Genomic DNA, 24,783 nt, shown 5'->3' on the forward strand with positions numbered 1-24,783 from the left:
AAGGTGAAGCTCTTTACTATAGCTCCGCCTGCATTGTCCTCAGCAGAATGACCTTGATCCTGAATGTAGGGTAGGGGACCAGGAGTGCTCTTGGTGCCACATGGATATTTTGGTTCTTCCTCCTTGAATGAGTGTTTTCTTCACATTCTCTCAACTTTCAAGGGTGGGTTGGACAGTGGAGGCAGCCAAGAGTCAAGGTCACCAAAGCAAGGCTGCTCGGGAGGAATGCCCCCCATCCTCGTGGTGCAAGCTCGGAGGCATGGCCTGGCATCTGCTCCCTTGTCAACAGTGCTGTTCCCTCCAGTCTGTCCCTTGACCTAACTGGGATTAACTTCTCCCAGTGATCAAGCTAACCAGCCTCCCTTCATCAAGAAAGGGCTTTATAAAATCCTGAGCCTGTACAGAGCAACATTTTGAAAATTGAAGATTCTAATAATTCTCCGCTATGAATCCCATATTAGGTATTAATTCAGGAGATAAATGTGTATCAGGAAAGGGTACATGGAATTTATGTATTTATGTATTTATTTATTTATTTTTAAATATTTATTTATTTATTTGACAGACAGAGATCACAAGGAGGCAGAGAGGCAGGCAGAGAGAGAGGAGGAAGCAGGCTCCCTACTGAGCAGAGAGCCTGATGCGGGGCTTGATCCCAGGACCCCGGGATCATGACCTGAGCTGAAGGCAGAGGCTTTAACCCACTGAGCCACCCAGGTGCCCCAGGTACATGGAATTTAAATGCCATTAACTAAAGGTTTAAATCTAGTCCAAATCCAAGGAAAGGTCTAGGTACAAACTCTGCAGATGTCCAACCAGGCAGATGGCGACATAGGAAATGTGCAGGCGGTGGGAGTCCTCCTGCATGGAGAGGGATCAATACAGGGGTGGGAAAGCCAGTCACTGAAGGACTAGGATAACATGGAGAGGGATCAATACAGGGGTGGGAAAGCCAGTCACTGAAGGACTAGGATAACAAGAGGGAAGTATGTCCATTGGAAAAGAGGTAGGAAGAAACCCAGTCATAGGAAAGATCTAGGATATCAAAGTCAACATGTTAAACTGATTAGAGCTACTAACCCATAGTCCTATCTGTTCCCTCTACTCAAAGCCAGGAGTGGAAACCTCAGTTAGATGAGGCATGAGGTTTAGAGGATTACAGGACTAGGAGCATAACAGACCATTACATCATGAACCCATGCCAGGTCGATTTACTCTGGGGCAAAATTTATGCTTCCTAGCTTACCTTATGTACACTATTTATTATTTTGATTGTGGACAGTACTCATAAAGTTGTTATTTAAAACATAGCAACCTTAATTCATTGGTATTATTAAATGTATGTTTCTTGGACACCGGGTAGAGATAAAGCATGGTGAGGAGTGGTACAGAGTTTCAAAAAAGGAAAATAAGTCCCATCTGCCTTCCTGAGCTACTGTCTAACAAGGAAGAAAGCACAAGTGAAATTGTAAAATGATAATGCAAGAGCATTTATTAAGAGCCAAAATGATTCGTGCAGATGACACTGTGCTCACGGAAAGGAGAGGACCCTGAAGGCTGTAGAGTGGGGGACAGTTTCATGGAGTGGGAGGTCTTGGGCTGTGAGCTGAAGGCTTCAGCTCAGCAGAGAAGGAAGAAAAGGGCATGGTGGCTGAGGGTACAAACTGTGTAAGGACCCCGAGGTCGTGGAAATGTGGATGAGGAAGAGTAGGAGAAAGACAAGACTTCTCGTGGCAGCTCTGACGCCGAACCCAGCAGGAAAACATTACAAGGAAAAGGCTAGGCACTTCCAGCCTGGGGAGTTAGGCTTCCTTGCAAGACAGGAGGTGACTGCCAGGTGCCAAGCTCATGCAGGATGTTTAGAGGAAAGAGGGGAGCAGGAGAATGGTGTGTACACTAAGCATGGGATGATGAAGCCTGGATCAAACTGGGAACAGTGGAAACAGAAAGGAAGGAAGGAATGGGTCTGAGAGATCCACATTTGGATTTTTTAAAAAGAAAACAAAATTTCGCCATAACCCCTACTGCTTTAGAGTGATAAATGCTGTTTATACCGTGGTGCACATTTTCCAAAGTGTTTTTTTCCTTCACTTATGTACTTCTTTGGTTTGAGTCCTGTTCTGCTAGGTTACTAGAGGTGTGAGTTCCAGCAAGTTACTTGGCCTCTCAAGTCTCTTAGTTCCCACTTTCCTCAATGGTACATGGGGCAAATAAGCCACCTTGTTGGGAATAAATTAGACGATCTATATATGTTCGCTAAGCATAGACCTTGCACATAGCAAATGCTCAATCATTACTTGGCTATTCTTATTAATTCTATATTGTTCATTCCCTTACTGGTACACTTTTTAGGACAGTATTTGTATTTCTTTTGTTGTTGTTGTGGTTAGTACAAACAGTGTTGCCATAAACAGCCTTATATATCTAACTTTTAAAAACCCGTGTTATCGACGGATTTCTGAAAAAGAGAAGTTGGCACATTTTAAATGTTGATAGAGGTTGCATATCAGAAAGGACACTTGGATCCAGCAGCTGTTTAAGGAGAATGAATCAAAGTTGGCATAAAGATTTGTAATCACCACAGGCCTACGTCATGTTCTCATGCTTCCCTTTCCTGTGCTTCACAGCGTGTGTTTCACTAACTGAAGGTTGTGGCAACCCTGTGTCAAATCTGCTGGCCCCATTTTTTCAACAGCAAGCACTCACTTCATGTCTCCGTGTCCCATTTTAGTAATTCTCACAATATTTCAAAAATTTTCATGATTATTGTATTTATAGGATCTGTGATCAGTCATTATGACTCACCGAAAGCTTGGATGATGGTTAGCAATAAAGTAATTTTTTTTTTTTACCAGTAAAGTATTTTTAAATTAAGATAGTACATTCTTTTTTTAAACAGAACACTACTGCTCATGTAATAAGCTACAGTATAGTATAAACATAACTTTTTTTGCTCTGGGAAACCCAGACATTCATTCGATTCTCTGTATTATGGAGTACAGTTTTTTGCAATGTTTGTTTTATTGGGGTAGTCTGGACCCAAAGCTGCAATATCTTTGAGGTATGTGTGAATCTGTGATCGATTCAGAAGACTTTCAAAGAATGAGATTCCTTCTCTCTCGTGCCCTCTCTCTCCCTTTCTCAGTCTGTCTCTTCTCTCTCTCTTGCAAACTCTTGGAGTATTATGGTGACCTTTCTATGCTTTCTTCCATTAACAGTGCTTAAGCCAGCAGTGCCAAAATGAAAACAAAACAAACCACTTTGAAAACTGCCTTGTTGATGCACATTTAAAATTACTATCTTCTTTCTTTCCCAATGCCATGAATCGTAACAAGTATTGTACATTGTTGTTATAGGTTGAATTGTGTCCTCCCAAAAGTGATATATTGAATCCTAACCCCAGTCACCTCAGAATGTGACTCATTTGGACAAGGGATCTTGAGAGAGGTAATCGTGTTCAAATTAAGGCAGCAGAGGGATTCTTAATCCAATGTGACTAGTGTCTTAAAAAAAGTGGAAAGTTGTGGGGCGCCTGGGTGGCTCAGTGGGTTAAAGCCTCTGCCTTCGGCTCAGGTCATGAGCCCAGGGTCCTGGGATCGAGCCCCGCATCGGGCTCTCTGCTCCGCGGAGGGCCTGCTTCCTCCCCTCTCTCTGCCTGCCTCCCTGCCTGTTTGTGATCTCTCTCTCTGTCAAATGAATAAATAAAATCTTTAAAAAAAAAAAGAGTGGAAAGTTGGACACAGAGACAGCACAGAGAGAAGATGACATGAAGACACAGGGAGAAGACAGCATCTACAAATCATGGAGAGGCTTGGAACACATCCTTCCTCAGAGCCCTGGGAAGGAATCAACCCTTCATTTTGGACTTCCAGATCCCCCAGGAATGTGGGACACCGAGTTTCTGTTGTTAAACCACACAGTGGGATAGGGCAGCCTTAAGAAACTAATGTAACTGTCATAAAAATGATATAATAAAAATTTTTTAATTTGGTATGGGTCAACTAGATGAATCAAGATCCTTGCTTCGTGACACATTGCTATCATTGGGCTGTGATTATTTGGCCTAAATTTATTTCATTATTTTCAATAATGTAATAAACATCTATGAACCCATCTTTCAAAACAAAAATAGGACCAGAAAATGACTCACTCCTAATCATACATTCTCCCACAAACGTGATCTCTGACCTCCCCACCCATCAGCCCAAATTCTGAACCCATTTCCTTGCTTTTCTTCCTACAAAGTTTTATTGCAATCCTAAACTTCACTATTTTTAAAAATTTTAGTTGCTTTAAACTATTATATAGGGTATCATGTCAGATATAATCCTTTGGGACTTTCTTGTTTATTTAATATCCCATTGCTAAGATTCACCCATCTTGTTGCATGTTGCTGCCCTTCATTTGTTATTCTATTTTAGTGTTTTGAAATAAAATGTCCTGATGCCATGACTGTTCTTTAGAATCATGCTTACATTCTGATTCTTCCTCACCCCCTTGTTCCTACTGTTTTAACTTAAAGGGCTGATGGAGACCTTGTATTTCAGGAAAGAGAAGTCTCTCTGGCCCACGTGCCATGAGGACTTTTGGGGCCCACAGCTGCAGGGATCTTCCTGCTTCATTATTCGTCATATCTTTGTTCATTGTGACTCTTAGAAATGTATCCGTAACAACTATGAGGACTTACTTCTTAAAGTGAAGCATTTCCCTTTGGTCATTAACCGAGAGGATAGAATAGTTCAGTGACTCACGTCGCTCAGATTTCAAAAGGTGAGTAAAGGGAAATGTTAATATGAGTCAGAATTTACCCAATGGTTTTGAGTAAATACCCCCAAAATAGTCTTTTTTCCCTTGGATTCCTGAATGAGAGCAGCATGGTGATACTTTCCTTAGGGAAGCAGTATGGTGTGGTGAGAGCAGTGTGTGTGAGCAGTGTGTGTGGTGAGAGTATGGTGGATGGTTCTGGCAGGCAGGAGTTGTGGCTGTAATCCATCAGACTGTCCCTACCTCTTACTTTGTGATCTTGGGCAAGTCACTGAGTTAAATGGTTGTTAGAAATACCCTTGAGTTCTAAGATCAGAGGCCATTCTGCTTGCCTTCTCCATTTGTAGAAAACTCAACCCATTTCTAGTTTTTCTTTTTTTTTTTTTTAAAGAATTATTTATTTTTTCAGAGAGAAGGAGAGTACAAACAGGGGGAGAGAGAGAAGCAGGCTCCCCACTGAGCAGGGAGCCCGATCCAGGACTCAATCTCAGGTCCCTGGGATTATGACCTGAGCCAAAGGCAGACGTTAACTGACTGAGCCACCTGGGTGTCCCATCCCATTTCTAGTTCTTAAAATGTCAAAGTAGGAACCATCCCAGGGTTTCCTCCTTATTAGAGCAAAAATTTTGAGCGACAAGGACTGATGGCTATCTAGTCCTCAGGTTTAGCCATGATGTTCAGTCCTGCCAACCAGAGTTCCACAGCCAGAGCCAGAAGGAAGCTGCCTGGGGAATTTCTGGAGATGGATCCTGTGGGCCGGTGGAAGGTGGTTCATGTTCCACATTCTTTCACCCTTCTGCCTTCTCTGAGAACCACAGGTTATTGTGTGTGCTCTTTGATCCTTTTCTAAACATTGTGTACAGGACATTTTCAAAGGTAGAAAACAGAGCTGGAGATGGAATGGGAAAGAAGAATGGAGAAAGAAAGTCTAAGCAGTGCAAACGTGAAAATAAAATGACCTTTGTGTCTTCAATTAGGGGATTGGCAGAAATGGCTTATTATGCAGCTGAGGTGTTTGAAATGTAGAATTTGCTGGGCTGGCAGATTAATCCCATTTATGCTGGGGAAAGTACTCCATGACATTAAAGGATTTATTTGTTTGCTAATCTGCTTCAGACCTCAGAGGCCTTGTTACAAATAAGCAGGTGGAGGAGAAGGAAATGGTCAGAAAGAAGAAGTTACTGAAAAGGAGACCGTTGTCATTCCCGTTTCCCCTCGCAGTTTTGCTAACCCAACGTCTAAAGAGGCCATCTAAAGCACTGCAGAATCTGGCCGCCCGTGATCACAGCGTGTATTACTGGCGATATGGACAATGTAGAGGGTTTTTTCTTTGTTTGTTTGTTCTGTTTTGTTTTTATACATCTGGTGTGCTCATCCCCTGTATACACACAAGCCAGAGGATCTTTCTCCTGTAATTTCAAACTCAGGGTTTGAACAAGCTTTAATCTTTATCACCAGATTTATTGGGACCAATCACCAATAGTCATTTCAACTTGGAACAGTCTCCTTTCTTTAGTTTTTAAAACTCCCCTCCCCTCAAGTGCAAACAAACGTTTGCTTTACTGTTGCCTTTTTCCTCCTGGATGGACTGCCCAGTGCAAGAGCCAAACATCCTCTTAATCTCTTTTTCAAAGACTATAACCCTCTTTTGGGTAAAGCAGTCATTTTGTTTTGTTCCACTGCACCTTGACAATGCCGAGAAAACATAATCCTTTACTTAGAATAGAATCTCAGATTTGCTGTTCCATTACCCGGTAGCCTAAGCATTTGTATTAAAAGACAGTTAAGCTTTTTTCAGTGAGGCATTTCCTTCCTTACCTTCCTCACAGAAAGTTCTGCTTTATTTTTAGTAATATCCTGGCTCCTGGTATTGTATTTGTGCACATAATCCCTTCACAATAATGCTTAGCACTCTGGTGGCACCTTCCCTCCAAGGAACTCAAAGACCTTTACAAACATTAATTAGTTCTCACAGCATCCCCGTGAAATGGGTGAGTATTCCATTCCAATTGATATATTATTATCCACTTTTTGTGATTTTGCCAAAATTCTTTTCCTTTCTTCCCCAGTGTGTTTCCTAATGGAATTCACCTTTAGTCGTCCGGAGCTGATCAGCTAAGTGCCTGGTAAAGGAATGAACCACAGCAAAAGGAAGCATCAGAGAAAGATGTGAAGAGTGGTCTACAGAAAGCTTGGTGAATCAGCATGTGGCAGAGAGTAGAAAGACCCTCCTTATCCTCCACCTCCCCTGATACCCCGGGGAAGGGCAGAGGAGATAAGTGCATGAGGACCTTCTCTTCCCTGAGACCAAAGGAGAAACCTGATGAGAGCTGGGGTGGGGGTGGGGGTGGCGGGGATGACAGACAACTTCCGCCAGGAACGGTGGGCAAATTCCTGTGATTCTGAGCTATTAGACCATTTCCAGGGCTGGTGGCCTCTGTGGTGATGAACTTTAACTTACCTTAAGAGGTGAAAAGGACTCATTACCCCAGAAACCACTGGAAAAATCCTCACCATTCTTTAGGTTTAGTACAATCTGCTCTGTGCTAAAACTTCACTGTAATATGTTTTTTTCACCAGCTTTTTGTAAAAAAAACTTGACAAAAGTTGCAACATTTTACGAAAGTGTGGGTCTTTACGATTTACAAAATGTTTGAAAATGTGTGTTAGTATTTCTGTATCTACTCAGATGATTCCAATCCTAGCCTTTCCTACACACTTCATTACTAAAATGGGAGCTATGTGGAGAAATAAAGTGGCCACTTGTTGAAGGTGAACCCAGGAGACAAAGGACCAGATTTCCTTTTTGACTGAATGCAAGAGAGCTGAGCAGGAGCCCTTGAAACGGCTGACCATTATCCTTTAACGCTCAGCCAATAGGCACTTCTGCACTCATTCAATCACCCTTATCAAGCTTTCTGAGGAATTCCTACTGAGAAGTTATTTGGAGGGGGCAAAGCATAGAAGCCCACAAAAATTTTTTGTGGAAATATGCAAATAAAAAAGGATTTTAAAAAATTTTTATTTGGCCCAGAAGCCAAGTGATTTTCCTTCACTTACCAATGGAAATGGGGGATTAAATATGGACTGGTTTTAGATTGCTACATGTTAAAATAAGAAAAAAAAAATGTGGAGAACTATAAAAATGTATGAATTTAAGGTAAAATATAAGAATTTGACCAAAGACAGGAAATTCTTTGTGCTCTAATTTCCAGACCACTGACCTCTGTGGGAACTTAGTGCTGCCCCACCATCTTACTACACAATTATAGGCCATTTACTTTTTCTTTCCAAACCTCCAAAACTTCCTCCTCTAACCCTATACTCAGCTGAGAACAGAGCTTCCTATTTCATTAAGAAAAATAGTCCCAAGTTTTCATCAAATATCTCCACTTATTGCCCAGTACTATCTACCCTGCCTTTCTCTCTGTAGTTATAGAACAGGTTTGTGGGTTCCAGGCCAAGCCTGCCCTAGTGCCTGGGGCCTGTCCTCTTACCTGGCTCTGCCACTTAATCAGATCTAGGGCTAAATTCTTTCATCTTTATTACATCAGAAAAGGTCTGGCATCTTAAAGCTTACAAAATGTAGGCCACCACTGAGATCATTTCAGACAACCAACCAAGTAAACTCCACAGTACTTACGATATTTCATGCAAATACCAAAGTGTTGATGGGTATCGGACAGGGAGAGAGAAAAAGAAAGAGTGAGAAAGAGGAAAGAGATACTTTTGTGCATTTTAAAGACAATTTTTGAACAAATAATGAAATTCAGGAAACAAAGTACTTCCTATACTGAAAGAACATATATATCATGATTATATGAAGATTGGCACCATAGTTATTATCACAACCATACAGTTAATGTAGCATAAATTTTTGGGGCACTCCCTTTTCAGAAGTCCAGAAAAAAACAAATATGATTCTGACACCAATTCTGATGTGGGGATTTTTCTTCCAACCATTGAGCTATTAATTCAATTCAATTCCAACACTACCTGGTGATAAAGTCAACTCCCACAGATTAAGAGCTTAGTCTGTTTGTTTATTTATTTATTTAAGATTTTATTTATTTATTTGACAGAGAGAAACGCAGCTAGAGAGCAAACACAAGCAGGGGCAGCAGGAGAGGGAGAAGCCGACTCCCCACGGAGCAGAGAGCCCAATGAGAGGCTCCATCCCAGGACCCCAGGATCATGATCTGAGCTGAAGGCAGACACTTAATGACTGAGCCACCCAGGTGCCCCAAGAGCTTAATCCTTTAGGACTGCTTCCCCATACCACAGCCTCCACAGCACCCCCTACCTTCAGATGCCAATCAACAGTCCAGGTTATCACCTGTGCTTATGACCATCTATAAATCAGAGGTTCCCATGAATCACTCCTTTGGGTTGATTAATTTGCTAGAGCTGCTCACAGAACTCAGAGAAACATTCTACTCACTAGATTACTGGCTCATTATAAAAGATAAAATGCAGGAACAGCCAGAAGGAAAAGATGCATAGGGCAAGGTATGGGGGAAGGGCACGGAGCTTCCATGCTCTCTGAGCCACTCTCCCCAAATCTCCATGTGTTGTCTAACTCCCTGCTACATGGCGCAACTGATGAAATCATTGGCCATTGGCATGGATCCAACTTCCAGCCCCTCAACCCTGTCCCGTCCTCCATGGACACTCAGTATGTGATAGGCTGGCTTTTGAACAGGGTGGTAGAAAGAGTGAGCAAGATAGAGCATATGCCCACAGAGGAACATGCGCACAGACACTAGCAGCACTGACAGCCAACAGGAAACTAAAGTGTTTTCTTTTCATCATTGTAATTTTTCCTCTTTTTTTTTTTTAAGATTTTATTTATTTATTTGACAGACAAAGATCACAAGTAGGCAGAGAGGCAGGTAGAGAGAGAGAGGGCGAAGCAGGCTCCCCACTGAGCAGAGAGCCCAATGTGGGTTCGATCCCAGGACCCTGAGATCATGACCTGAGCCGAAGGCAAATGCTTAACGACTGAGCCACCCAGGCACCCCTGTAATTATTCCTTATTAGTAGTAGTTTTGTAAAAATCCATAGTCTGGCCTTAGCCCTGAGGTCGCTGAGGCAAGGTCTTTGCCCACACTCGGGAACAAAATGGTAGGGAATTGCTGGTGACCTGGTGAACTTGTTAAGAGCTGATCGAGGACCCATGGATGAGGAGTAGCTTACGTGGGGGAGCCTGGGGGATGGGGGGTGGCAGTGCAGAGGGTGTTAAGCTACTGCCAGTTGTACTTGACAAACACTGAAGTATTCATCAGGGGAATCCCAGCGAACATTTGAAGGAGTAAAACCAGTAGAATGGACTTTTGGTTATAGGGGATGAAAACTTCAGGACGTGAACTGGGTGTGAAAGGAAATGTGCCCTTATTTTGTTGTTAAGAGCCAGTGAAGTCTGAGACTATATTAGTTACATAATAACCCTTCAGTTAATTATCTTGGGGTTTTTACTTTATTCCCTTGTATGACTTCATGCACTAGCACTCAAAGAACAATGATAAACACTTGCCCTAGTTTCTGATATTTAATTAGGGTATGGGCCATTGGTTTAGTATTACTATTTTTAGCAGGTTAATGTTACCTTTACCTTTTGAAAAACTGAGAAATGAATGTTGAATTCCATACTGAATGCACCGTTTTCTATTTTGATCTATTAATATGCTCAATTATTTGATTCTGAGTAGTAATTTTTTTAAAGGTGCTTCTTCTAAAAGAATGTAGCTAGTGAAAGAGGGTTGGCACTATGTCAGTCACAGCAGGAATTGGGAAAACTTTCTTTTCCTTTATGCTCTGAAACAGTTTCAATGGCATAATGATGATTGGATTGAAGACCTGAATTCGTTTTAGCCAATAAAACCATCCATGCTCAAGAATTTTTGAGAGGTAGCTATATGAAAATTAACAATTTAAACAGGGTTTTTGCCAACTTGTATTCGCATGATAATATAAAATTCTTAACTTTTTATTTCATTCATAAATGTGGTTTCTTTCCCCCTCAACTTTATGTTGTGGCTTTGTTATCTTTTAAAAAGCAAGCCAGAAGGCATATTAGTTTACTATTGCTGCTTTAATACATTATCACGAACAGTGGCTTAAAACAACACAAACTGGGCGACTGGTGGCTTAGTCAGTTAGGGGTTTGCCTTCCACTCAGGTCATGATCTCGGTGTCCTGGGATCGAGTCCTGCATTGGGGTCCCTGCTCACTGGGGAGTCTGCTTCTCCCTCTGCCTCTACCTGCCGCTCCCCCTACTTGTGCCCTCTTTCTCTCTTTCTGTCAAATAAATAAATAAAATCTTAAAACACACATACACACAAACTTAATCTGTAACAGTTCTGTGACAGTCTGCATGAAGTTGGAAATGGGACTAAAGTCAAGGTGTTGGCAGGGCTATCCTGGAGGCACTATGGGGGGAATCCTTGTCTTTTCCAGACTCCACAGTCTGCATATCCCCTGGCTTGTCGTCCTTTCCTCCATCTTCAAAGCCAGCAGAGAACATCTTCAGACTTCTCTTTCTGACCTCTTTTCCTCTGAATCTGATTCTCCTGCTTCCTTCTTTTCTTCCTTATAAGGGTCTTTATGATTACGTTGGGCCTATGCAGAAAATCTAGGGTACTCTCATCTCAAGATCCTTAATTCGATCACATCTGTAAAGTCCCTTTCGGCATTTAAGGTAACATATGATTTTCATTGTTTCTGGGGACTAGAATGTGGATGTCTTTGTGTGTGGGGGGGGTGGCGGTGCATCGTTTTGTCCACCACAAAAAGATTAATTTGTTTTGGATTTTCTTCTCCAAAGAATGGGCTATTGGATCAATCATTTCTGTTGTTTTCTTGTTAATTAAAGCTTTTACCTTTATATTTTCCTGAAGTTATTTTTGGAGTTATTTATGATAACTTTTTGAGGAGATTTCATAATTTGGTTAATTTTATTCTATTAACGAAAGTGTTTAGATTTATAAATTATCTTCTGTGTAGAGTGTTAATTGAATTCCATAGATTTTGATATATAGTATTTTCATTATTATTTTTCAGATATTGTTTTGATTTCCTCTTTGATCAAAGAATCATTTCCAGTTGAATTTTGAACTTCTAAATACTTGGGGTTTTGTTATTTCTACATTTCTCAGTTTTAGGTGTCTTTTTTTAAAGATTTTATTTATTTGAGAGAGAGAGAGAGAGGGAAAATGTGCAGGAGCAACGGGGGGGTGGAGTGGTGGAGTGGGATGGGGAAGCAGCAGAGAGAGATGGAGAAGCAAATTACCCCCTGAGCAGGGATCCTGATTTGGGGCTAGATCCCAGGACTCTGGGATCATGACCTGAGCCGAAAGCAGAGGCTTTAACTCACTGAGCCACCCAGGCACCCCCAGGCACCCCTTCTTAATTTTAGTTTTATAACATGGTGATTATAGGGCACATTCTGCAACATTCCTGCATTTGCAAATATTTTGTGTATGTGTTTGTGTATATACATTATTATATAATTTATATAGATTATATGAGAGAATAAAATATTGTGCATTCTCTATTTGCAAAGTTTAATATTTATCCGTTATAAGTTACTTAGATTCTCTGTATCTTGGAGATAATTACTAGATCAGTTTATAAAGAGCTTATTTATTTTTTTTAATAGCACTACAATGTTCCATTGTATGGATGTACTGTAATTTATTTAAATAGAAACTACTGATAGATGCTTGTTCTAGTATTTTGCTATTATAACAAATAAGTCTATAATAAATACTTCACCATTAGATGGTAAATAATATGCTATTCTTTACCTTTGGGAGCATATTTGTGGAATAAATTATAAATAAATTCCATTAGCTCTGATCATTTTGAAACTTATTCAAATGTTTTATGATATCCCCTATCACATTGCCTATATTTTAACATTTTTGAGATTTCAAAGCTGTTGTATTCTAAACTTTTTTCCTCTTTCCTCAGAAAATGTCTCTTTTAATGTACTCTAGCTTTATCTTTCAGCACTTTGTTTCCCCCCCAGTGCCAAACTTTCTCCCCAGATTTTTGGCATAGTTCCCCTGTTGTTATTTCCCTTGGGATATCTCAATCTGTGATTATTCCTGGCCCCAAATAATCTGTTCTCCATGTCCTTGACTCTCCTTTTCACCTGTTGACATTTTTATTATTGTTTATGATTATGTTGGTGTAAACAGTAATTTAATTGCTGTGGGTTTATGACAAACATATGAACATATTATTACATGTCAGTTCCCATTTCACTTAACTGCATTTGACTGATTTTAATATGAATATTTTTGGGATATTTAGAAAGATTTATTTGGGATAGGGGGAGAGGGAGAGGGTGATAGGGAGAGAGAGAATCCTTAAGCAGACTCCCTCTGAGTGGGGAGTCTGTTACTACACTCGATCCCAGGACCCTGAGGTCATGACATGAGCTGAAACCAAAAGTTGGATGCTTACCTGGATGTTATCACAATATTAATATTAAAATCACAGTAATTTATTTTTTTCCAAAAAAGGTGTTTTTATAGTCTGATAATTGATCACATCATATGTGTTCTGAAGCAGAGTAGATGTTGAAATTCCTGGAATTCATGGAATTAACCAACTTTCTAAGTTGGTTCTAAATATGTTGTATTTGACAGATAGCCTTTGAAATACTTTACCTGGGGTTTAATCTGTTCCCTGATTTCAGCATAGATGAACTCTATTTTTCTTTCTTTTCATTTCTTTGGGTTTTGTTGCATGTGGTATGTTAAGTGTGTCATTTTAACCATCTTTCCAGAAATGTTTATCACTAGGTCCTGAAAGAGGAGTCTACAAATTTCTCAATAATTTTGTAACCAACTTAAAACCTTGTAACATCTCTTTCTGCCTTAATTTGCTAGAATGAATTCTTTTCCCCAAAAGTGAGTCCTAAAAGATACAGGCTACTGGGGTATATTTGACATAAACATTAGGTAAAAAGCTTTTCTGTGCATACAACTGTTAAAATGAAAACTGAAGGAAGGAAAGTAAATCAATTTGGAGCATTAGAATTTCTATGTGGACCATATTTGAAAAAATACTGCTAATTCAACCCATATATAATTTCAAAGTGTGCTTTGGTGTATGCTCATCTTTAACGTTAGGACTCAGAGAAACATGACAAAACGAACTAAAACTCTTAACAACCTCATTCAGAAATTTCAGTAACAACAGGCCAGGGAAATAACTTCATTCTATTCTAGCAACTTTTCTGTAGCCTTCTCCTAATTAAGATAAATTAAACATACACTTAAATTTGGTTTTTCTATAAATTCAATAATTATTTTTCCAAAGTAGAAAACCCATACATTATTTTAAAAACCTGTTTTATACATTAGAAATAACACAGAACTAAATACTTCTCAAGCAATGTTAGGGCAGTCAGAATCAAGCTTATAAATACACTTTCTTAGTCATAAAGGAGTAAAAAGTTAGAAGCCATTCCTCTAAATTTTGTTGTTAGAAAGAAACACTAATTTCACTATTGAAATGAAAACCTTTTGGAACACTGGGGGAAAAAGTAAGTGTCACTGTGAGTATCCTGAAACCCTGAAGAGAATCTGGACCAACGACAAACACTTGACCAGATGCCAAAAAGCAAATTGTTTTCTGAAGACAGGAAGCTGAACATTTTCTTTTCTTGCTGCACTTAAATTTTCCATGAACTATACTGTGTAATTCAATCACAAACAAACTCAAATAATAGGATCATACACGATTTTAAATCCACACATAGGAGATTTGGGCATCAGAAGTAAAGCCCTCACGCAGATGAAGCTGGGGTAAACTGTTATTAGTGACCAACCTGTTCTTTTCTATGACTCAGATTTTTACTGGTACTGTTATAAAAAGGGCACAAACTTCAAATAAAGAACAATCATTGCCTTTTCAATGGTAATAATTAGCTACCTAAAGATATAAAAAATAATTGGTTTGTAATAGATTAAAGATGTAATGCTCTAAAATCTTTTTAAATTCTTGACTTCCTGCTCCTTGCACAACCACAGTACCATGGAAACAGAAGTCTCACTCTAGATTTAATTTCTCCCACCCTCGGTCATCAAACAAGGATCACCTAACCACTAATTCTCACCGACACATTTCTTGTTTCCTGGATCCTAAAAGCCCAATTTTTTTTTTTTTTCCTTCTTGCGTTTTATTCCATCATCCCAGTACTTCTGATTTCCTAGAAACACGGGGTGGTAGGCATTGTGGTTTGCACTGGAGGTCCATGGACTGGGTGGAAGGACAGGATTGTGATGCTGGTTAGGAACGCAGAACAGGGCTGGGGATGCATTTTGCCCTTTGCCCCATAACGTGTCAATTTAAGGCTGATCTTTTAAACATTATTATGACATACTTAGGCATAAAAAGTAAAGATTGGATTACAATCAACACCTGTATTCACATTTCCCATTTAAGATAGGACATTTCAGCTTTTCTCCCCAGAGGAAATTCTCTTGGTATTTAATGCTTTTCATTTCCCTTCATGTAGTTCTCTACTAACCGCGTTCTCATAAACAACATATATTATCTTGCATGTCTTAAAATTTAAATGAATAAAAGTATTCTTCTGAAATGTTTTTTTTTTTTAATTCCTCTTTTCCATGTAGCTCCAATTACAATTTTACTGCTGTAAATATTGCATTGTATGGGTATCCCATAGAAATCCATTCTCTGACGGATACATTGTTTCCAGTTTCTTACTATTTACAAATACTAGGGCTCTGATTTTCTTAATCATTACTCATTGAAAACAATTTGCTCTGAGACATACACTGAAGAGAACTCTGAGATTATAGGGTCTTCAGCATTCCTAGATATGTTAGTTGCTCTCTGAAGTAGCTGTCCCAATTTACGCCCCACCAGCAGACTGCGCACACCCTTCGGGATTATAAACTCTGTAAGCAGTGTTTTAGTTGTTGGAATCCTCCATGGCCTGGGTGAGGCTGTATTCCTCCAACAACTGGAAGTGCTGGTCATCCCAAGGATATTTCTAGTGTGGATCCATATTTTCATGTTGAAAGGTTTCAAGCGTCTAAATCTCAAAGGTGGTGTGAATTTGAACCCAGAAGCCGTGGTCAGGTAAGCTCAGAGTCAGAATTCTGAGGAGCTGCTTCTTTTCTTTTCAAATCCAAAGCACAGACCAAGTCTGGAGAGGCTCCTCATGATCTCTCCAGTCAGCAGGAGGAAGTCTTTTCTAATTTGCCCTTACGCTGCAGGTGTTGGTCTTTAATGATCTGGACATTATATATGAGGCCCGGTTATGACTTCTATGTCACATGGGCTGAGGTGTCTGAGCAGTCACTAATAGCTGAGCTCCTCATTGATTGAGATTGCCCCCCTTCCTCCCCACTGCCCAGTCTCCAGCCTGAGAACCTATGCCAGTTCAGGCTTACTGTTCTGGTTTTTATTTTATTGGCAGTGCGAATTTAATTTTTTTTTTTCTGTTTAGGCCTTTGGGGATAAGGTTTTTCTCTTTATTTTCTGTGCCCTCAGAACTTATAGAGAAGGATGGTCCTCTAATAACCAAAGGGAAAATGGGAAGCATAATAGTAATTTTGAGGTCCTACTTCATCATGTAAGCCTTATATTCTAAATCAGCAGAAACCAACAGAATGTTCTAGTGATAGATGTATTCTACAATCTATTATATCCACATGGCAGACACTTGTCACAGGTGGCTACTGGACACTTGAAATGCAGCTAATGTGTCCAGTGAACTCAATTTTTAATATTATTTAATTTTAATTCATTAAAATTTAAACTTAAATAGCTGTATATGGCTAGTAGCTATTATATTAGACAGTAGAGCTCTAAGTAGTAGTCATATTCTTTGTCCCGTGGGTGGTTTTATGTATATACTAATAAAGCAATGTAGTTTGGGGAAAAAATGCCTTGCAAGTCTATTTTTGATAGTCAAAGGATAAGATATTTGAGAGGTGACTTCAGAATACAAAACTGTATAGTCCCATTATTGTGATAATCAGGTATTTCTCGCCTGGCTTGTCTTTCTGGAAATTTTCAAAGATCTACAGTGATCATGTCTCAGTGCACATTCTTTCCACTGCCACTTTCTCAACTGGAAGTCAGGGAGTCAATTTCTGACAGTTTTTCAAAGATATTTATGGAATATTAAAGTGTCAAGAAATTCTGAAGATAAGTAATTAGCAGCACAAATATACATATTTCAAATGCAGCATAAGACAATATGGTTAAGAGTACAATTTCGTTTATCTTTGAACTGAAAAAATTTATTGGTAACCTGAAAATGGGTGCAAATTAACACATGAACATACAATTTATCTATAGTGTTGTATGAAACAAAACAGGTCTATTGCTCTAGGCCTGGACTGGGCTTATAATTCCTATTTTTTTAAATTTGCAAAGAGCATTACATGAAATAACTCTTAATTTTTTTTAATTGCCATTAGTACAGATTAAGAAGGCCAAAGCAAAAATGTAGGTGTAAATTATAATAAGAACAAAAACATACCTGGAAACAAGACCATATAAACCTGGCTGGTGCATTTGGCTATTTCACTGGCTGGCCTTTAAAAATAAAGATCTGTAAATCTTTCTCACTATGGACTAATCAACAAGTATCTTGTATTTCTTGTATAAAACTGATGTTCACAGGCTGGCCATTCAGGAATAGACTGAAACAGATTCTGGAGTTAGGAAAGCATTTCATGGGAGGAATAAACTAGGTCAAAAACGAAAAAGCTAAAGTTTGCTTTTTAAATATCAGCACAATTTCCAGATAAAACTTGTGTCCAGAGATTTTTATGGATAGTTTTACTGTATCCATTTCATTTAAAATGTCTTTAAACACTGAAGCCTCTCAATTCCAGTCAACATATTTCAGACACTTTGCTTATGAAGGATTTTTTTGGACACTCTCAAGACAAATTTTTTTACAAAATTTTATTTATTTACTCATGAGAGAGACAGAGAAAGAGAAAGAGAGAGAGAGAAAGCCCAGTGTTGGACTCTGATCCCAGGACCCAGGATTCAGGAACTGAGCCGAAGGCAGATGCTTAACAGACTGAGTGACCCAGGTGCCCAAGACAAATTTTTAAAAGAGAAACAAGTTTTGTCTAGAAAGCATTTTTAGCACACTGAATATGTATCCTTCGTCAGAGTGAATGTAGCCCACTCTTCTCTTGATACTCCTCATAGAAACGTCTCAGTGATTTAGGAATTCTCGGTGTCACAGTGCTCAAGGCTTGAGTAAAATGTCTTCTCGTAATGCAGTTAGCTTGAATGTCTTCTTCCAGAGCTAGAAGGGCTGCCTCCCTACAGACAGCTATAACCTGAAGCAAAACAAAGAAATAAAAACAAACATACAAAAAAAGAAAAAAGAAAAAAAGAGAGAGAAAAAACAATCAGTACTGTTTTTTTTAGAAACGTAGTATTTCAAATATTCCTCTGTGGTAACTGCTACAACCAGAAGCACATCGCTAACATGGATCTTCACGCTTATTCCGCTTCGTTTTTCAGAAGGATAAAAAGTAATCGCCTTCATTCCAAAACAACGTATTAAGTATTCAGAATCAGGAGGGGCTAGCAGAGATTTAAGACACGGCATTTGTTCTCAAGAAGCTCGCAGTGGTAAAGGTGGAACACACGTGCAGGCACATATTTCTGCTACAAGGTGACAAAAGGTGAGTGTGTATGTGCCGGGGGCAGGTGGGAACCAAGAGATAAGGGGGTGAGGGCAGAGGAAGGAGATACCCTGATATGCAGCAAGGTCCTGCTCATCAGCACACTTGTCAGGGCATAGAATTTCTACATTCCTTTTGACCTCTGAGGTTTTGCCCACATGTAAAAGCATTTCTTTATGTGCATCCCTTGAACGGAGTTCTTAGATCTTGGGAATATCGGAGAGAAGTTGTCTGCGTTTACTTTGGAGAGCTGCATTAGAACAGAGAAGTGAATTTTGTTTACTCAGTGAGGAAAGCTGGAAGAATTAAAAAGAATCTGGGGAGGGGGTGGAGTGTATGCAGAGTGAGGGAGGACAGAGTGGGCGGTAGGAAAGCGGAAGGGGAGGAAGGTTCAAGTCTTGAATCCTGAAATGTGTTTTTAAGCTCTCTGGACTTCAGACAGCGGAAGCAGGCTGATGCCAGTGTCATTCTAAAGACACATTACTGTGGTGAAAAGAGCTTGTGGGATGAAAAGAGATATTGTGATTTTCAGGGCAACAGGGAAAACAGTGATTGATACTGACTGCACCTTTATATCGGTAAATGAAAGGGCCAGCTGAAACACATTTGTCCAGCCATTCAGCATATTTTCTCTGTTTGTTCACTTACTGAAAAGAGATCCTCTGCTTATGCTGGGCTAATGGCTGCCAAAGCAGTTTAGTAGCTTTTTAGGGGATTTAGCAGCATGTTTAGGGAGCTTTCAAAAAACATGCATAGATTTAGATGGCTTTGTCAAATTACGACAATGTAACTATTAGTTCTGGGCTTCATTAATGAGCCCTGAAGTTGACTACAGTGGTTATGCACGTTAATGCTTTTCCAAAAAGAGTGGTTACCAACTGTTAAAGGAAAGGGCAAAACTTCCAGGGATTTGTAAAAACAACTTCATCACACGTTTTGGTGCAAAAAGAGTTATTTTGAAAACAAGATGTAATAATTAATAAGCACAATAAAAGCACATGAAATGCCCAGCATGGTAAACTGGTTATCTGATGGTTCCACTCTGTAGAAAGTGACCCTGAAGACCTCCATGAAGGGAGGTAAAACAACCAAGCAGGGAAAGCCTCAACTCTCTCCTTCCCTCCATCTGAGCAACACTTCTGCTATCTTCAAGAATTAAAAAAAAAAAAGATTTTAGTTATTTATTTGAGAGAGAGTGAGAGAGTGAGAGCAAAGGCGCGTGCGCACACATGAGTGGGGGTGGGGAGGGGCAGAGGGAGAAACAGATTCCCCATTGAGCAGGGAGACCAATGCGGGGCTCCATCCCAGGACCCGATCCCAGGACCTAGAGATGGTGACCCGAGCCAAAGGCAGACACTTAACTGACTGAGTCCCTCGAGTGCCCCTGTTATCTGCAAGAATTTGAAGCAATGGTTGCAAGGCTGAAGTTTGAAGAAGAATCACTGGAAGAGGCAAAAAGGCCTGAGCTTCCTGCTGGTTGGTGGACTTTAAGCTCTTCCTCTGAGACAGTACAAGGAATGTTCCATTATGTGGCTCCTTCTCTGGCTAAGTGGAGTAGAGAAGTCACCAGCTCTGGGCCAATGCATGTCTTGCACACTTCATAACTGAGACTTATCTCAGAGAATACCGGACCCAGCACACGATGGCTCCAGAATTTTACTGAGTCCCTACCACATGTCCCTACCACATGTGCTAGACAATTACTAAGGACTGTATTAATCTATTGCTATGTGAACACTGCCCCCCCCCCCACCAGGTTTTATACAAGGCAGTGATGTCCCTAATAGTGTGCACCATCTGATGGAAGGATGGCAATGGAGTGGCCAGATAAGCATGTGTAAGGTGGTGGGGTGGGCTGTGGGGAGTCTGGGCTGAGGAAAAGAGAGGTGACTGCAAGGCTGCCTCGACCCTCTCCAAGTTCCCAGAATCTGGTTACATGGCCACATAGTGAGTAGCTCCTGCTGCTGGTACAGCTGAGAAAGTGAACTGCTGGTCTAGCAGGCTTCCTTTTTCAGTACACAGTAATCATAGTTCCTTGGGTATCAAATGATACTTCCTTGGGTATCAAAATAACCTTGAACATTTACTAAGAATGCAGTAATACATATAGGGTTAGAGGACTGAAATGGAAGCTTTGGGACAAAAAAAGGAATGGTTATACTCCTCTAATCACTAGAATCTCAGGTGGCCTAACAAGGCAGGGTAGGGAAATGTAGGTAGTGGGAAGTGACGGGTCACTGATGCCCTGAAGGCTGTCCTTGGGGTCAGCAACCCTGAGCAAATCCTCTCTGAAGATCAACTTTCTTTCCGTTGTATCTCTGTGTATAGATTTTCCCAATTTCTAACTTGCTTTTTGCCTTTCTTTGGTCGCTTTCAGAACTGTGACTGAAGGGACACTGGTGGTGAGATGTGGTCAGAGCAGTAACAGCCACCTGAAAGCAGGATGTTTGTAATTTACAGCCTCAACATATGTTAACATTCAAGAGTAATTGTCCTACTATATTTAGTATTTACTGGCCTGACCCTTAATTAACAATTCCATCCAATTTGGAGAACTACAAAATTGTGAGGTATAGAAAACTTGGACAGAGTTTTGACAAGAACACTGAGAAATGTTTGAATTCAATAGAGATGACTCTGGGAGCCTTCGAGAGACAATGGCCAAGGAAACAGAGCAGCTGGATACTGGTACTTTCAAGCACCTCATAGGAAGGTGTCTTCCTCTGTACAGAAGGGCCACAGTCATCCGCCCTTCCAGAGCAACTGGAGGACAGTCTGAATTGAACACTTGCTTCAAAAAAGGTTTTCCTGTTTCATAACATTTATAAGGGATGCCCTGAAGAACTTTCTGCCACTTCTATTTTCCTATCATATTTCCTTTAGCAATATACAACCAGTAACCAAGAGGAAGTAGGACACTACAAATAATTACCTCGTCGCTCATCAATCAACACCCACTGGATAGCTAACTCTGTACAACCACTAGATGAGGCCAGGCAGAGGATCCAGAGATGTCTATGACATGGCTAGCTGTCTTCTGGTGCTCCCCCACCAGCAGGGGACCAAGGTCAATTAACTGCCCCATCTGGCATGGTATTAGAGGTACTGTTAAGCAAGGCTATAGGAAAAATGCTTTGGTATGGAAAGAAGAGAGAAATTACTGCTCCATAAACCGAAGTGGGAAGGACAGAATTTAGATACGCATATAGAACAGAAAAGGGCATTCTGAGCAGGAGGAATAAAGTGGGCAAAGAAACAGCACGGTGGTGGCGAAAGAGACCAGAGATTGTGTAGCCAAATGGAGAATTAAAAAAAGAAAGAGAGAAGAGTAGTTCTGTCATCAAAATGTCACTAAAAATAAAATGACAGTTTTCAGAAGTCATGTGGGCCATAATAACAGTGAAGGCTAGTCAATGACAGTCCTCTCTAAAGCTCTACACCCAATTCACAAGCAGCTGATGCATAAGCAGCTGACAGAGAATAATTCCTAAAGCTTCCTTTGTTTTTATTTTCTCCCCATGAAAGGGCTTCTTAGAAATTCCAAAGGGAAAATCATTAAATGGATTACTGGTTCTTCTCTCCTAACCCAAATAAAAAGGTATGCCTGAAAATGGAAGTACTCTTAAGAGGCTCATTTCATGAAGGCTGGTTTCTATTTGCTCTGGTGTCACTCATACTTCTCAGGAGAAGTGTCGCTTTGCTACCTGCTCTCAGGGCCCATGCCAGCATTCCCCTTGACAGATGAGTGTCTTTTCAGAGGAAGAAGTATTTCATGATCAAATAAGTTTTAGGTAACAATGCATAGACTCTGTTTCCCACACTGCACAGTAGAATTTGAAAGATTTTTGTGAAGGCTGGCAGTAGTAATCTGCTTAATTTTCTTTAACCCACGGTTTCCCACAGAAGTCTCCCTTTGCCCTGGTTTTGGCAGAACAACCTGTTTGTGGCTATCTTTCAAGTTATTGATGATCTTCAGCACACACTCTGGGAGATGTTAACCCACACCGAACAATTCAACCAGGACACAGAATGGCTTTTGCCTCTCACATATCCTTTTTTTTTTTTTTTTTTTTTTTAATCTTTTGCTCTCTCCTATTGCAGAATAGAGAAAAGAGGAAAAAAGAGCCTGGAGAAGGACCAGTCTGTTTAACGGGATCAAAGGGCGGCAGCCACAGCACACGCTTTTGCTCTGGAGACGCAAATGGTCAATGCGTATTTGTTGAATCAAACCGAACATTTCCTTAACTATAAACAAGTTTCTACAAAGTACACATTATATGCATCTTTTTCATATTTGGCACATATCCTATAATATTTTTACTTACATTTCACATAGCCTATACTTTGTCAGTTATACTGAAGTCTCTGGAATGGTAACATCAGAAACAAAAATTGTTTAACACCGTTATATGTTATCCGAAGCAATGTTTCAGTTTGGCATACTACTTTGAATCGAGTTCTGGCTTTAGAAGTAATATAAATTAGAACTTTTGCCAAGAATACAAGTATGCCTGGGTTATTTTGAGGGATGCTTTCTTGGGTATCAAAATTTGTTACATGGGGACAGGAACTCATCTGTTGGGTTGTCAAGGGGAAAGGTACATTGTCATTGAGAAATAACCTTGAACATTTACTAAGAATGCAGTAATACATATAGGGTTAGAGGACTGAAATGGAAGCTTTGGGACAAAAAAATTGTACAAATGGTGGTCTGTTGTCCCATTTGATGAAAATAATGTGGCATCAATGAACTGCTGAGGGGTTTTCTTTTCTGTATTAAGCTTTGTAAGGGTGATGGCATTTTAGATAAATTACCTCTCTCTCTCTCTGTTTTGGACTGATGGCTATAGAAACTAAGAAGGGCTTTCAATTTAAAGTAGGATGTTTCTCTATCTCTAAAGTTTGCGAGACAACATAGTGAGGTAAGTGCATGCATGTCTGCATATATCTCACTACAGTGTGTTCAGGGCCCACACAATTCATCATTCTGCTGGCATCACATTCAAAACCACACGTGGTCTGGGACTGGTCAGTGATGGGGGAATTCTGGTGAATTTCTCCCATGAGGCTATAGAAGAATCTCACGAGAAGATGTGTAGAATAGATGAATTTGAATCACAGACTGTCTGGAGTGTTAAACCAACCCGTTTAGAAAGAAAACTCTTGGCACTAGAACACCTTAACATTTTTGGCAAAAAGGATTTTGGAAGCTTTCCCCTAATCCCTTCACCATGTCCTCTTCTTCCTCCATCGGCTGCAGACTAGATCATTTAAATGAATTATTAGCCAACTACCAGCAAAGTTGCTTTCGCCATTAGGCTGTAACTGTTTTGGCTGGCTCTGTAAAACTGGGTGTCTGTTGTCTGTGTTCTTTTTCAGTTTTGATTAAAAAACAAATACCCAGCCTTTTAAGATCTATATATGCCTTGCTGCAAAAGTGCCAGCTGGGAAAATGAGAAAATGAGACAAAAAACAAGCAGAGTGGGCCCAAGATTTCACTGTCAAAGCTAAACTAAGACACATTGTTGTTGCGGTGGCCACGACACCCATTTACTTGGTGCCAGCATGTCACAAATTCCCTTCCCAGGGATTCTGTAATAATAATAGAGCTATCAGATATCTGAAAAACAACATAAAATAAGCAGGAACTCTCTATATGAAAGATTTAGGCATATTTGAACTGAGTTCCTAAGAGGTAGGAAAGGAAAAGATTTTTCATGAAAATGTTCAGAAATCTTCAAAACAAAGTCACTGGGGAAAATAGTCATCGTTTTCAAATACAGGCAAAAAGTACCTCAGAGAGGAAAGAGGACATATAAGTATGAATTTTCATGCTATGCTTGCCCTCTGAAAAAAGCAGTGCCTTTAGAACAACAATACAGCAATAACTGGATTACGTGAGACAACTCCACTTGGGAGGGGTGTGGGGAAGCAACTTCCCAGGATGAGAAGGCTCTTGACCATTGAACCTTGGGAAATCTAATTACCTCACTTTTAAATGCAAAAGGGCAAAAGAGGCAATTGTGCAGAATTCTGAATGCCATGAAGAATAAGAACAATGTCTTACTTCACTGTGGGGAAAAAAAAAAAAAAATGAAACGTCTTATACATAGCCTACGGTTCTTTCCCCCAATCCACCACGAGACAAGAAGAGTTTGAACAGGTGGCTCAGCTTAGCAAAAGAGAAACGGGTGTATTGCGAAAATTAAAACCCACATGGTTTCTAAGCAGGCAGTAGTAATTAAAAAAAAAAAAAAATTGATGTGATAAACAGTCAAGGCAAAGACTTTACCAAAACCTAATCGGTAGGGAGGAA

At 40.1% G+C, this 24,783-nt stretch overlaps 1 protein-coding gene and 1 long non-coding RNA gene across 3 annotated transcripts in view; one reads left to right on the forward strand and one right to left on the reverse strand.

The window, feature by feature from the left end:
• Positions 1 to 17,795: 17,795 nt before the first annotated feature.
• SPATA5 (spermatogenesis associated 5) overlaps positions 17,796 to 24,783 on the reverse strand; it is a 325,613-nt gene continuing 318,625 nt past the window's right edge. For both annotated transcript variants that reach the window (XM_032858133.1, XM_032858124.1), the window contains one exon: positions 17,796 to 18,116. In XM_032858133.1, coding sequence (XP_032714024.1) covers positions 17,940 to 18,116 — 177 coding nt within the window. In that variant the 3' untranslated portion in view covers positions 17,796 to 17,939. The remainder of the gene's footprint in view (positions 18,117 to 24,783) is intronic.
• On the forward strand, positions 18,191 to 22,083 carry LOC116868106. The gene is made up of 2 exons (XR_004382743.1): positions 18,191 to 18,467; positions 20,845 to 22,083. It is a non-coding gene; the product is annotated as an uncharacterized LOC116868106 (long non-coding RNA).

This window comes from Lontra canadensis, unplaced genomic scaffold, assembly GCF_010015895.1.
Source record: "Lontra canadensis isolate GAN:19392208 unplaced genomic scaffold, GSC_riverotter_1.0 scaffold1, whole genome shotgun sequence".
NCBI lineage: Eukaryota > Metazoa > Chordata > Mammalia > Carnivora > Mustelidae > Lontra > Lontra canadensis.